This window comes from Gobio gobio (genome assembly GCF_949357685.1).
Source record: "Gobio gobio genome assembly, chromosome: 6".
Taxonomy (NCBI): domain Eukaryota; kingdom Metazoa; phylum Chordata; class Actinopteri; order Cypriniformes; family Gobionidae; genus Gobio; species Gobio gobio.
This window is the reverse complement of record NC_137102.1, coordinates 56,092,279-56,104,899: the sequence shown is the minus strand read 5'-3', so window position 1 is coordinate 56,104,899 and position 12,621 is coordinate 56,092,279. Positions and strand designations below refer to the sequence as shown.

General features: G+C 38.8%; 1 protein-coding gene across 2 annotated transcripts in view; it reads left to right on the top strand.

Moving 5' to 3' along the window:
- Positions 1 to 7,338, top strand: part of chico — a 32,919-nt gene extending 25,581 nt beyond the window's left edge. The window contains exons 4-7 of one of the 2 annotated variants that reach the window (XM_079820320.1): positions 1,494 to 1,538; positions 1,854 to 1,916; positions 2,105 to 2,179; positions 3,620 to 7,338. In XM_079820320.1, coding sequence (XP_079676446.1) covers positions 1,494 to 1,538; positions 1,854 to 1,916; positions 2,105 to 2,179; positions 3,620 to 3,844 — 408 coding nt within the window. In that variant the 3' untranslated portion in view covers positions 3,845 to 7,338. Of the gene's footprint in view, positions 1 to 1,493; positions 1,539 to 1,853; positions 1,917 to 2,104; positions 2,180 to 3,616 lie in introns of both variants that reach the window. The other variant, XM_079820319.1, reaches the window with a different exon arrangement.
- The last annotated feature ends 5,283 nt before the right edge of the window (positions 7,339 to 12,621 follow it).

The window sequence follows — 12,621 nt, the reverse complement described above, 5'->3', positions numbered from 1 at the left end:
CACCCCCGAAAAGGCACACGGTCTGTATATGTTTGTTCACTGTGAGTGTTTTTGTATAATTTGATGTGTATGTTAATGATAATGATACGGAGAGAGAGGGTTTGTGAATGAGACGTTAATGCGCACTTCTTATGCTGTGAAAAACGATGTAATAAAGTTCATAAACCATCAGTGAAGTTTGGCCATCAATCGGACGCTACATTCTGTGTCCAGAACATCTTGGGATAAGGGTTTCACTCTGATAGCAACTCCGTTTGTTTGTCCGAGTTAGCAACAGTAACTAAGGGGGGCGGGGCTTACCGATAGGTCAATTAGAGACTAGGTACAACCCTTTTAACCCTCTGGGGCTCTTCGGTCATTTCTGACCCAAATTTTTTAAAATAAAAAATGTTAAAAATCGTAGCTTCATCGGAATGGTCTGAAACTTGACAAAAAAAAGGACTCAACAGTGAAGGGGTGAATCTCTAAAACATCGAGTGCAAAACAGACAAAAAAAACTCTTTTGGAATGCTTTTTTTCAAAGCTTTTGGAATGGCACGCGTTAATTTGCGTGTGTGTGAGTTTTTTTTTTGTCTGTTTTGCACTCTTGATGTTTTAGAGATTCACCCCTTCACTGTTGAGTCCTTTTTTTCTGGATCCTGGCTGATTTGTAGATTGTATGCACAAAAAAACTAATTTCCCGTTCATTTCCTAAGGGGTCATTTTTGACCCGAAGGTCCTGAGTGTGACTATTTTTTTTTATGACCACTTAGACTTTTCAAATCCTGTCCCCAATTTTTGGTGTTCATATACCAAGTACCAATAAAGTCACCAAGTTTCGGACCATTCTGATGAAGCTACGATTTTATTTTATTTTTTATAAAATGCAAGATCCACTATAGTGGTAAAAATGTGCTATTGCGTGATAAAAATGCTCAATGTGTTCACCGGATGGCACCGATCTCATTTAAAAAATTGCTTTTTTGATGAGGCCTAGGCTGGACTCTAAAATGAAATACAGCTTTAATAAAAAATAAAAAAAAGTGTGTGTGTGTATATATATTATTATTATTTTTTGTATTCAATGGGGAAAAATGGGTCATAATTATTGCATAAATATTAATTATACAGCATAAAATTATCTCAAAACACCAAAAAAGAAAAGAAAAAATATTATTGAACAAAATTATATTTAATTGATTTTACTCAAATCTTAATCCCGCCCTCCGGGTCATTTTTGACCCAAAGGTCCTGTGTGAGACCATAAATGAAGAACCCCAGAGGGTTAAACAATGTGTCTGGCACGACGACCGTTTTTTTTTTCCCTGTCGTTAAACTAGCAAAAGTGGATTGTGACACGCCCTAAGTGTACCTGCGCCGTGTGCTTCAGAACATGCACTCAAATCATTAAAATAGGGCCCAATATGTGCATAAGTCCAGCTATCATATGTTCATATGTAGCTGTAAATGTAAATATCTGCTGTGATCTTACCGATGTTCCTCTTTCCCTGCAGTATTATGAGATGTCATATGGACTCAACATTGAAATGCACAAACAGGTGAGAATGAGTGTTCTTTGCTTTTTGCCGCATTATCATATCATAGTCAAAATATTGAATAAATATGACTGCAGACATTGACCTTCAATCCAAAGAGCTACATTTCTTCTGAGTTTCTGTGCGAGCCTGCTTGTATGGTTTTCACAAATGCAGCAGCGTCCTAGATTCAGTCGCCGTCCTCCATCAAACGCGGACGGCATACATTATCATGACTGACCGTGTTGTTCATGGGCTTTTGTGCATCATCAGCAGACTGTAAGGGCTGCCTTATTAATGGATGTAAACCCATGAGATGTGCTTGTGTTCTGTCCGCAGGCGGAGATCGTGAAGAGATTGAACGGAATCTGTGCTCAGGTGTTGCCATACCTGTCTCAAGAGGTCAGACTGTGGGATTTATTTATCACACACTCTCTGTAATGACTCGCAGCCTCATTAGTGACATAAATGCTGTTGGTTTGTGTCATGGGCTGCTTTCATGCACTGAAGAGGGTTTGGTTGGTTTTTGTGTGCTGTGCTTTTTACCTGAAAACATAATTGTGTGTGTGTGTGTGTGTGTGTGTGTGTAGCACCAGCAGCAGGTCCTGGGGGCGATTGAGCGAGCCAAACAGGTCACTCCTCCTGAGATGAACTCAATTATTCGGGTAGGATCTTCATACTGTTCAACATGAGTGTTATTATGTGGGGCTTGGAGATTATTGCTAGAGGAGTAAAACATAAGAATAATGAATATGTAGATAGATCGTTCTATCTGTCTGTAGTTCTATCTGTCTATCTGTCTATCTATCATCTATCATCTTTCATCTATCATCTATCATCTATCTATCTATCTATCATCTATCTATCATCTATCTATCTTTCTGACGTTCTCTCTATCTGTCTGTCTATCTATCATTCTATCTATCTGTCTATCTCTTTCTGTCGTTCTCTCTATCTGTCAATCTATCTATAGTTCTTTCTATCTATCGTTTTTTCTATCTATCGTTCTATCTATATATTGTTCTATCTATACATCGCTCTATCTATCGTTATGTGTCCTTCTATCTATCTTTCTTTCATTCTATCTATCTGTCGTTCTATCTATTGTTATATTTGTCCTTCTATCTTTCATTCTATCTATCTATTGTTCTATCTATTGTTCTTTTTATCTATTGTTCTTTTTATCTATTGTTCTTTTTATCTATTGTTCTTTCTCTCTATCGTTCTATCTATATATCATTCAATCTATATATCGTTCTATCTATATTGTTATATTTGTTCTATCTTTCATTCTATCTATCTGTCGTTCTATCTTTCTATCTCTCTGTCGGTCTATCTATCTGTCGTTCTCTTTCCATCTGCCGTTCTATCAATCTATTGTTCTTTCTATCTGTCGTTCTATCTTTCTTTCGTTCTATCTATCTATCTGTCGTTCTATCTATCGTTCCATCTATCTATTGTTCTATCTGTCGTTCTATCTATCGCTCTATCTATCGTTCCATCTATCTATCTATCGCGCTATCTATTTATCTATCATTCTATCGTTCTATACAAATTTTAGAAAATCGTAGGAAATGTAATTTTAGCCGATTTAAATTCAAATTGTTTTATGCAAGAATTACAGTAAAATAAAACAAAATGACACAGAATGAACTCTAGGAAGAATATTTAGGTTTTTTGTTTTTATGCAATTAATAGAGGAATATATATTAATATATATATATATTACTTTTTTTTTTGAGTGATTAAGCAACTTGTTGAATATTAGTTTCTCGTTTGCACCGATTGAATCACGTAATTGATAAACACACCGAGTCTAACACTATTTTTGCTACTAACATTTAAATAAGCAGCACTATTAAAACATCTGTCTTAATGCGCTCATACTCAGAAAGGCTAAATAACAGTGAAAAAAGTGGCAGTTATTGTTGTTATGAGTATTTTTGTTTTTCAAATGTGCGATTAAGTGTAATGTGGCTTCATTAAACTTCACATATTTTGCCGAGCATGAATGCACATGCATGTCAACACTATGAAAGTTATTGCGATCTCCCTTTAACCTCCTCGGATGTTTGTTTGTTTGTTGTTTGGTGTAATCACAGCAGCAGCTTCAGGTTCACCAGCTCTCTCAGCTCCAGGGTTTGGCGTTACCCATGACCCCTCTGCCCCTGGGCTTGACTCAGCCCGCCCTGCCCGCCGTCACCTCCAGCTCTGGCCTCCTGTCGCTGTCCAGCATCCTCGCGTCACACGCTCACATGGCCAAGGAGGACAAGAGCTCCCGCGACGGGGCCGACGGTCACCGCGATGATGATGCAGACAAATCCGACTAGCCTTTGTAGAGATGGTCTGATTCTGTCTCATGAGTTCTGTAAAGAGGGGCGGAGCTCAGAAAGAGACGAGGAGAGATTGCCGAAACCTTCCTTTTCCTCTCTCATTGGATTGGGTCTGATTCAATCTCTCTCTCTCTTTCTCTCTCTCTCTGTTACTACATCGAATCTTTCCTCCGTAATATTGTTTGATTCTTTTGCTTTTTATTAGTGGTGCTTGCTAAGGCTCTATTACGATCATATTTGGGGTTAGTGATTTGAACAAACCCCTAACCCTAAGTATTAAACTTCAGCATGTAACATACCTCAAATCGTGTGTGTTGTTGAGAAGAGGTGTATTATTACTGTAAATTACTTTTTTAATTTTTCCTGACAGAGAGCTGCACGATTAATCGTTAAAACGTCGCAATCTTGATTCAAACACCCACATGATCTTATTCCTAAATGACAACGATTCTCCTGCATCTATTAAACCTTTGACAAAATCATATCTGCCTTTACGCTGCTGCTGAGCCAGAGAGATTATTTCTGTGTTACAATAATTCAAATTATCCCAGAAGTACTGGGATAAAAGTTTATAGTTTGGATATAAACAATCAAGTGACTGTTAAAAATGTATGTCACTGAATCATTGATTCAAATGAGAGATTTGTTCAAAATCGGCGATTCATTCAAGTATTTATGAGTGAGTCATTGAATCATTCACTCACACTAATAATTCATTCTAATTACTTTAACATTTTTAAGTAAACTGAGCAATTAAAATGTCAGAACCTAAATTGCGTTCTGTTATTTAGTTGTCAGTTTAGAATAATTGGAGAATCGTGATCTCTTTGAAACAAAAAAAATTGTGATTCTCACTTTATCCAGAATCATGCAGCTCTACTGGCAGACAATAAAATGAGTGAAAAATATCCCAATAGATATTGACGGATTGCCTCGATTTCATAGTGCACTCTTATAAGTCACCAGGCAATGCTCTAGCAGCTACCTAGTAACACCCTAACTACTGCATAACTGCCCTGGCAACCACCCCAAACACATATTGCGCAAACAGCCAAGCAGGGGTGTGTTTCCCAAAAGCATCGTTAGCCAACTATGCTCGTAAGTTCTGTTGAACTCTAGGTAGCGACGGAACTTGCGACCATAGTTGCTTTTGGAAAACACACCCCAGAACAACTTTGCAATGACTCAGTGAACAATTAAAAAGTCCTATCATTTGCATAGACCATTCGGAACACTGAGCAACACCCTAGCAACCACCCATAACACTCTGGTAGAGGCACAGAAACATGCTACAAAACATTCATAACACCCTAGTAACCAATCAGAATGCTCTAGAATTTGCATAGCAATGCACAAAAACCATTAAAAACATTTTAGCAACACCCTGGCAACCACCCAGAACACTCATAGTGGCACATAAACATGCTAAAAACATTTAGAACACCCTAGTAACCAATCAGAATGCTCTAGAATTTGCATAGCAATGCACAAAAACCATTAAAAACGTTTTAGCAACCACGCAGCAACCACCCAGAACACTCATAATGGCACAAACATGCTAAAAACATTTAGAACACCCTAGCAACCACCTAGTAACCAATCAGAATGCTCTAGAATTTGCATGCCAATGCACAAAAACCATTAAAAACATTTTAGCAACCACGCAGCGACACCCTGGCAACCACCCAGAACACTCATAATGGCACAGAAACATGCTAAAAACATTTAGAACACCCTAGCAACCACCTAGTAACCAATCAAAATGCTCTACAATTTGCATATCAATGCACAAAAACCAATAAAAACATTTTAGCAACCACGCAGCAATACCCTGGCAACCACCCAGAACACTCATAATGGCACAATGGCAACATGCTAAAAACATTTAGAACACCCTAGCAACCACCTAATAACACCCTAGTAACCAATCAGAATGCTCTACAATTTGCATACCAATGCACTAAAAGCATTTTAGCAACACCCTGACAACCACCCAGAACACTCAGAAACATGCTAAAAACGTTTAGAACACCCTAGCAACCACCTATTAACTGCGTAACCTGCCCCGTCAACCACCCTAAACATATTGCGCAAATGACAACTCAGAACAACTTAACAACCACAGAGCAATGGCCTAGCAACTACTTAAAATGATCTAGCATTTGCAAAGCCAATGTACAAGCAACCATTCAGAACCCTGTAGCAACCACAGAGCAACACCCTAGCAACCACTCCGAACACTATGCCAGTGGCATAGCAACATGCTAAAACGTTCAGCAAACCTTAGCAACAACCCAGAATGGCATAGCAAGCACCTAGTAACTGCCACCCGCAAACAACCACTCAGAACAACTTAGCAACCGCATATCAACGGTTTAGCATTTGCATCGCAATGCACTTACCAAAACTATTTAGAACACCCTAGCAACGCCTTGGCAACCACCTAGAATGGCCTAGCATCTGATTCTGATGCTTTCACATGACTGGTTAGTGAAGCACTTAAGCTGGCCAGCGGTCCTGACTAGTGGATCAGAAATGCTTGCAGTTAATTCCTCTGTTATCTAATGTTCAATGTATTTCATGATATTTTATTCTAGGCTTAAGGGTTTAAACACTAGTGACCCTTTCACATTAATTGATTGAAGTATTTTATATAAAAAGACTGAACGCTGTCGATGTTGCCTAAAAAAACAAGGTCAAAAAGCCTTAAGAGAGCCCTCGAGCTGATCCAGCCCACAGTCTGTGTAAGAAACTGAGAAAAGCAAAGAGAGATTCCCAATCCGGACCCACATCCTCGTATTCTTTTTCCGCGTAAAAGGAAGTTTGTTTTTTCTGCCGCCTGGTTTGCAGGGAATGTGGTCCCATGCGTGACCAGAAGGTGGCAGCTAGTGAGTGCGTGTGAAATGATTTGTGAAAAGTGAAGCCAAAGCGTTTCGTTCGCCCCCTGGTGGCTGGTCCCAGTATAGGACATAAGCCCCGCCCTCTCCATGTAATCGAATGGGACCTGAGGCAAACTAAAATATCCAATTACACTTTAAATGCTTTTACTTTAATCAGTTCATATCACACACACATGTTCAAGGGTTCATTTTCCCATTGGTTGTTATTATTTGATGCTATAAAAACAGGGTGTGACGTCATGATTGACAGCTGTGCTTGCGATTGTGTGGGCGGGACCTCGAGACCACTGCTCTGAACGACCCTTACTGGGATATTTTGGCTTCATTTTTCTACAGTGGAAGAAAGCTGTCCATCTTTTTTACAGTCTGTTTGTGAAACTGTAATGGGATGTTTGGAATGGCATCCTACTATACTACCTTTACTGTCCGCAGCTGTGCTTCTCAACTTCCAAGCTACAAGAAAGTATATAGTAAAATAATTGAAAATGCTAAAATGTTCAAATCTGAATTCAAGGCTGAAATGTATTTCCTTTATATACTTTATTATGATGTAGTAAATATGATAAAATAAAATACTTAATTTCTCCGCTCAATAGTTGTTTTTGATTGAAGAACATAGTTCCTTAAATTTCTGCAAACACAAAATGGACTGATTAAAGGTGCACTATGTAACATTTTTTCAGTAACATATCCAAAAACCACTAGGCCTGTTATATATTTTGTTCAGTTGAGTACTTGTAATATCCCAGATGTTTTCAACTATTAGTAAATCGTGAGAAAATTGCTCTTTTAACCGAGGAACCGGGACGTGTGAGGGCGTCGCCTGTCAATGGCATCTCGGTTTCCGGTTTTACGGAACGCTTTACTCTCACTGCAGTGTGAACAAGTGTCATAGCAGCCGCCGAGTGAACGTCATAACTTCCTTTTCAACACACTCCGATATATCTGATAAACAGAGCTGCGTTACCTCATACTCATGACCGGAAAAGCGGAAGTGGCGACTGTCATAATAAAAGTCCCGCTGCTCGCGAGGCGTGTGTTGCGTTCATCTGATTATCAATCTCTCCAGCGGTTCCTCAGCTCCACAACGCTCGCTCCTGCTCTGCTTCAGACTACAGTAACGTTAATAATCACATCCATCAACATGATTTCTGCCCTGAATCTTTTCCACCGGCTGTGAGGTGAAGACCACATGTCCCAAGATTCTGCGCTCAAACTTGCCGTCATCAAACTACGCCTTTGTTTTGAATAGGCGGACGGAAAAGTTACATAGTGCACCTTTAATTTAAATCAATACTCAGTTTCTGTTATTAAAAAAACCAAGCAGCTTTGCCATAATTACAGCATAATACACTGTAAAAATATGAGTTGACAACATATACTTTAACTAATCAAAAATTGTGTTATACAAGATTCAACGAATTGAAGTCAGTTTAATGTAATTGAAGTTGAAATGAGTTAAACATTCAAGTTGATTGTACTTAAAAAATGTAAGGCAGAAAAAGTTCAGCATGTGCCCTGCATAGTGTGCATGTTTTCTGCATACTTTGAGTACCCGGGTGACCTACTGCATTTGCCAAAATGTGCAGAATACAAACTTGACTTTTCCAGCGTAACACCAATACCTGCGATTTTAGCAAAATAACCATATGTACGCTGAATGAGGTCATCACACAGTATGTACTGCACAGTAAATAGTATGCTAGTATGCCATGCTGTTTCAAAGACAAAACTACCTAAGGTTGTACATATGCACTGGTGCATTGTGGGTATTTTCTAATTGTGTGTTCCTGGACATTTATTAAGAGTGTGTCCCACAGTTGCTTTGTTTTTCAGTACGCCAGTGCTGACGTCTACCACGAAACCGTTATTTTAACCTCTAAATTAAGTTTTATGATTTTTATTCTTTCCGTTCGATCTCCAAAAAAACTGACGGCCGATTTATGTACATGTATAAATATATCAATATACATATAATTTTGTACACATTTTTGTATGTATAAAGCTACATTTATGGTGTATGCGTCCCAGAGGACATTTAGCGCAGGTATGAGGTATACAGAAATCTATCATCATTTTAATAGTCGAGTCAAACGATTGCGCTCTGATTTTGTTTAGATGCACGTAACACTGGCTGGTCTTGATTGGTTATAGTCGCTAAACGTTCTGCCTCGGTCTCCGTCTCACGAACATCTGCTGAAAGAGACTCGTTTGGGACTTTAACCGGTGTGTCAGCCCATCCCTGAAGCCCCGCCTCTCTCCAGACATAAGCCCCTCCCCCCTCTGACAGTACTCATCAAATATTTGCCACATTTTGGAGCTTTGTAGTAGTTTTTTAAAGTGTGTGTGTGTGTGTGTTGTATATGACATGATGTACTTGATGGAAATGTATGTTGTTTGTGTTGATAATCTGCTATTATAACTTCATTTAAAGACGATTGGAAGAAGAAAAAAAAAGGTTTAAACATTTACTATAAATGAATGAGAGATTGAGCAGTAAGGAAGTATTTATGGTGCCTTACAAATAAACGATTCATTGGACCTTTGCTGGTGCTTCTGTTTGTTTCATTCTTTCTGCTAGATCTTTTTTAATGAAATTCATATTTTTTTTTATTCTGCAAGGATGAATTAAATTGCTCAAAAGTAGCAGTCAAGACATTTATAATGTTACAAAAGAGGTAAATGCTTTCTATCCGTCAAATAATCTTGGAAAATGCTGTTTTTTTTAATAAATTATTTCATAGTTTAATCATATTAGAATGATTTCTGACGGATCATGTGACACTGAAGACTGGAGTAATGATGCTGGAAATTCAGCTTTGATCACAGGATTAAATTACATTTTACTATATACTCGCATAGAAAACAATTATTTTAAATTGTAATAATATTTCACAATATTACGCTTTTAATCATTTTTTATTGAATAAATGCAGCCTTGATGAGCAGACGAAAACATTTAAAGGCACAATATGTAAGATTTTTTAATTCAAATATCCAAACACCACTAGAGCAGTGTTATGTATTTTGATGGCGTGTACTTACATTATCACAAATGTTTCCAGGGATGTTTAAATCCAGAGAAATCATCAGTTTTAACCAGGACTGGATCTGTAATCGCCCCCTATACCCTTAAATAGGGCACTATTTGAACGGACAGCCATTTGTAGTGGTGTCCGAAACCATAGTGGACGTTATTGAGTGCACTCATTCAATCCCACAATGCACCGCAATAACGAGTGTACAGCCGATGTACACACAGCAGCTATCCGACTTCACACACTCGTTTTCATTCACTTCTTCAAGTGAACTACACTCATCTAAAGGATTATTAGGAACACCTGTTCAATTTCTCATTAATGCAATTATCTAATCAACCAATCACATGGCAGTTGCTTCAATGTATTTAGGGGTGTGGTCCTGGTCAACACAATCTCCTGAACTCCAAACTGAATGTCAGAATGGGAAAGAAAAGTGATTTAAGCAATTTTGAGCGTGACATGGTTGTTGGTGCCAGACGGGCCGGTCTGAGTATTTCACAATCTGCTCAGTTACTGGGATTTTCACACACAACCATTTCTAGGGTTTACAAAGTATGGTATGAAAAGGGAAAAACATCCAGTATGCGACAGTCCTGTGGGCGAAAATGCCTTGTTGATGCTAGAGGTCAGAGGAGAATGGGCCGACTGATTCAAGCTGATAGAAGAGCAACTTTGACTGAAATAACCACTTGTTATAACCGAGATATGCAGCAAAGCATTTGTGAAGCCACAACGCGCACAACCTTGAGGCGGATGGGCTACAACAGCAGAAGACCCCACCGGGTACCACTCATCTCCAATACAAACAGGAAAAAGAGGCTATAATTTGCACAAGCTCACCAAAATTGGACAGTTGAAGATTTCTGTTGAGACATTCAATTGGTAAGAGTCAAAATTTGGTGTAAACAGAATGAGAACATGGATCCATCATGCCTTGTTACCACTGTGCAGGCTGGTGGTGGTGGTGTAATGGTGTGGGGGATGTTTTCTTGGCACACTTTAGGCCCCTTAGTGCCAATTGGGCATTGTTTAAATGCCACGGCCTACCTGAGCATTGTTTCTGACCATGTCCATCCCTTTATGACCACCATGTACCCATCCTCTGATGGCTACTTCCAGCAGGATAATGCACCATGTCACAAAGCTCGAATCATTTCAAATTGGTTTCTTGAACATGTCAATGAGTTCACTGGACTAAAATGGCCCCCACAGTCACCAGATCTCAACCCAATAGAGCATCTTTGGGATGTGGTGGAACGGGAGCTTCGTGCCCTGGATGTGCATCCCACAAATCTCCATCAACTGCAAGATGCTATCCTATCAATATGGGCCAACATTTCTAAAGAATGCTTTCAGCACCTTGTTGAATCAATGCCACGTAGAATTAAGGCCGTTCTGAAGGTGAAAGGGGGTCAAACACAGTATTAGTATGATGTTCCTAATAATCCTTTAGGTGAGTGTATATTACTGGATGTAAGGAATAGCGAATGAGGGTTTAGGGGGAGATTTCAGATTCAGCCCTGGACACGGACAGTGTGTTGCATATCAATGACGACATACCAGCGTTACCCTCGATTTCCGTTTTTTTTTTTTTTTAGAAACCATGGAAACACCAAAGATGCTTTAATATTTTGTTTTATTTAAACAGTTGAGCAACTGTTTGGAGACATTCATTGACAGAAAACGAATCGTTATATAGCTCAACACAGTCAAAGGGATAGTTCACCCAAAAATGAAAATTAGCCCATAATTTACTCACCCTCAAGTCATCCAGGGTGTATATAACATTCTTCTTTCAGACGAATAAAATCTGAGTTATATTACAAAAGTCCTGGCTAATCCAAGCATTAGAATCGGATTCATAGTTGCTCTGTTTTTGAAGTCCATAAAAAGTGCATCTGTCCGTCAAATAACTGCTCCACGCGGCTCTGGGGTGTTGAAGCCTGAAACTCGTCGTTGGTCCTCCGGTCGTATTTTTTAGGGCGTTTTCACACCTACCTTCAGTTTGGTCCGAATCAAAATTACAGGTGTGAAACATCCCCTGTACCACGGTCCGGACCAAACAGACGAAATTTGGTCCGATGAAAAGGGGTAGTCTCGGTCCGGATCAAACTGAACAAAGGTTCGGTTTGTTTCTAGTGTGAAAGCATTTTCTGTATGGTTCGTACTTTCAGACCATTTACAGGAAGTTCCTGTTTATTTTTAATATTATGTTATTTTTAAATTTCATCTAGGCTACATTGATTATGAAAAGTGAAAAGATCTCAATCTGTCAGAAGACAGAAGGTCAGAAGGATTTTGAAAGAAATGTTGTATGATTTTGCTTAGAAAGCCTTTCTTTAATGTGAATTTCGTTTTGTATAAATTGTATCTTAATTCTATTCAACGTTTAATCAGATAATTGCCTGGATTTAATAAATAAGAAGCAAATAGTCTATAACAGACAATAATTGCGGAGCGATCACATGCTTTGCACATGAACTGGAGCACATCTCATATAAACTGAAACTCAGCAGCTACTGCCTCACAAACATGAGAAATATGTGTATATAAAGCTTGAAATGTCCACTTTTAAACGTAACGAAAAGAAAATAGTCAAGCAATGCGCACGGTTCAATAGTGACAACGATATGCGTCCGTTCATTCAACTTGTCAAAGACGCTGACGTCAGACGCACGTCCGTTTACAAACCAATCAATGTTCAGATGCCGCCCACATAGATGATGACGAGTGGACGCAAGTGCGTCATGTAAAGTTCTTTAGTGCGCTCGCATAATTGCAATGTGAAAAAAAAACAAAAAAACTAACCGAATGTATAAAATGTATCAAAACA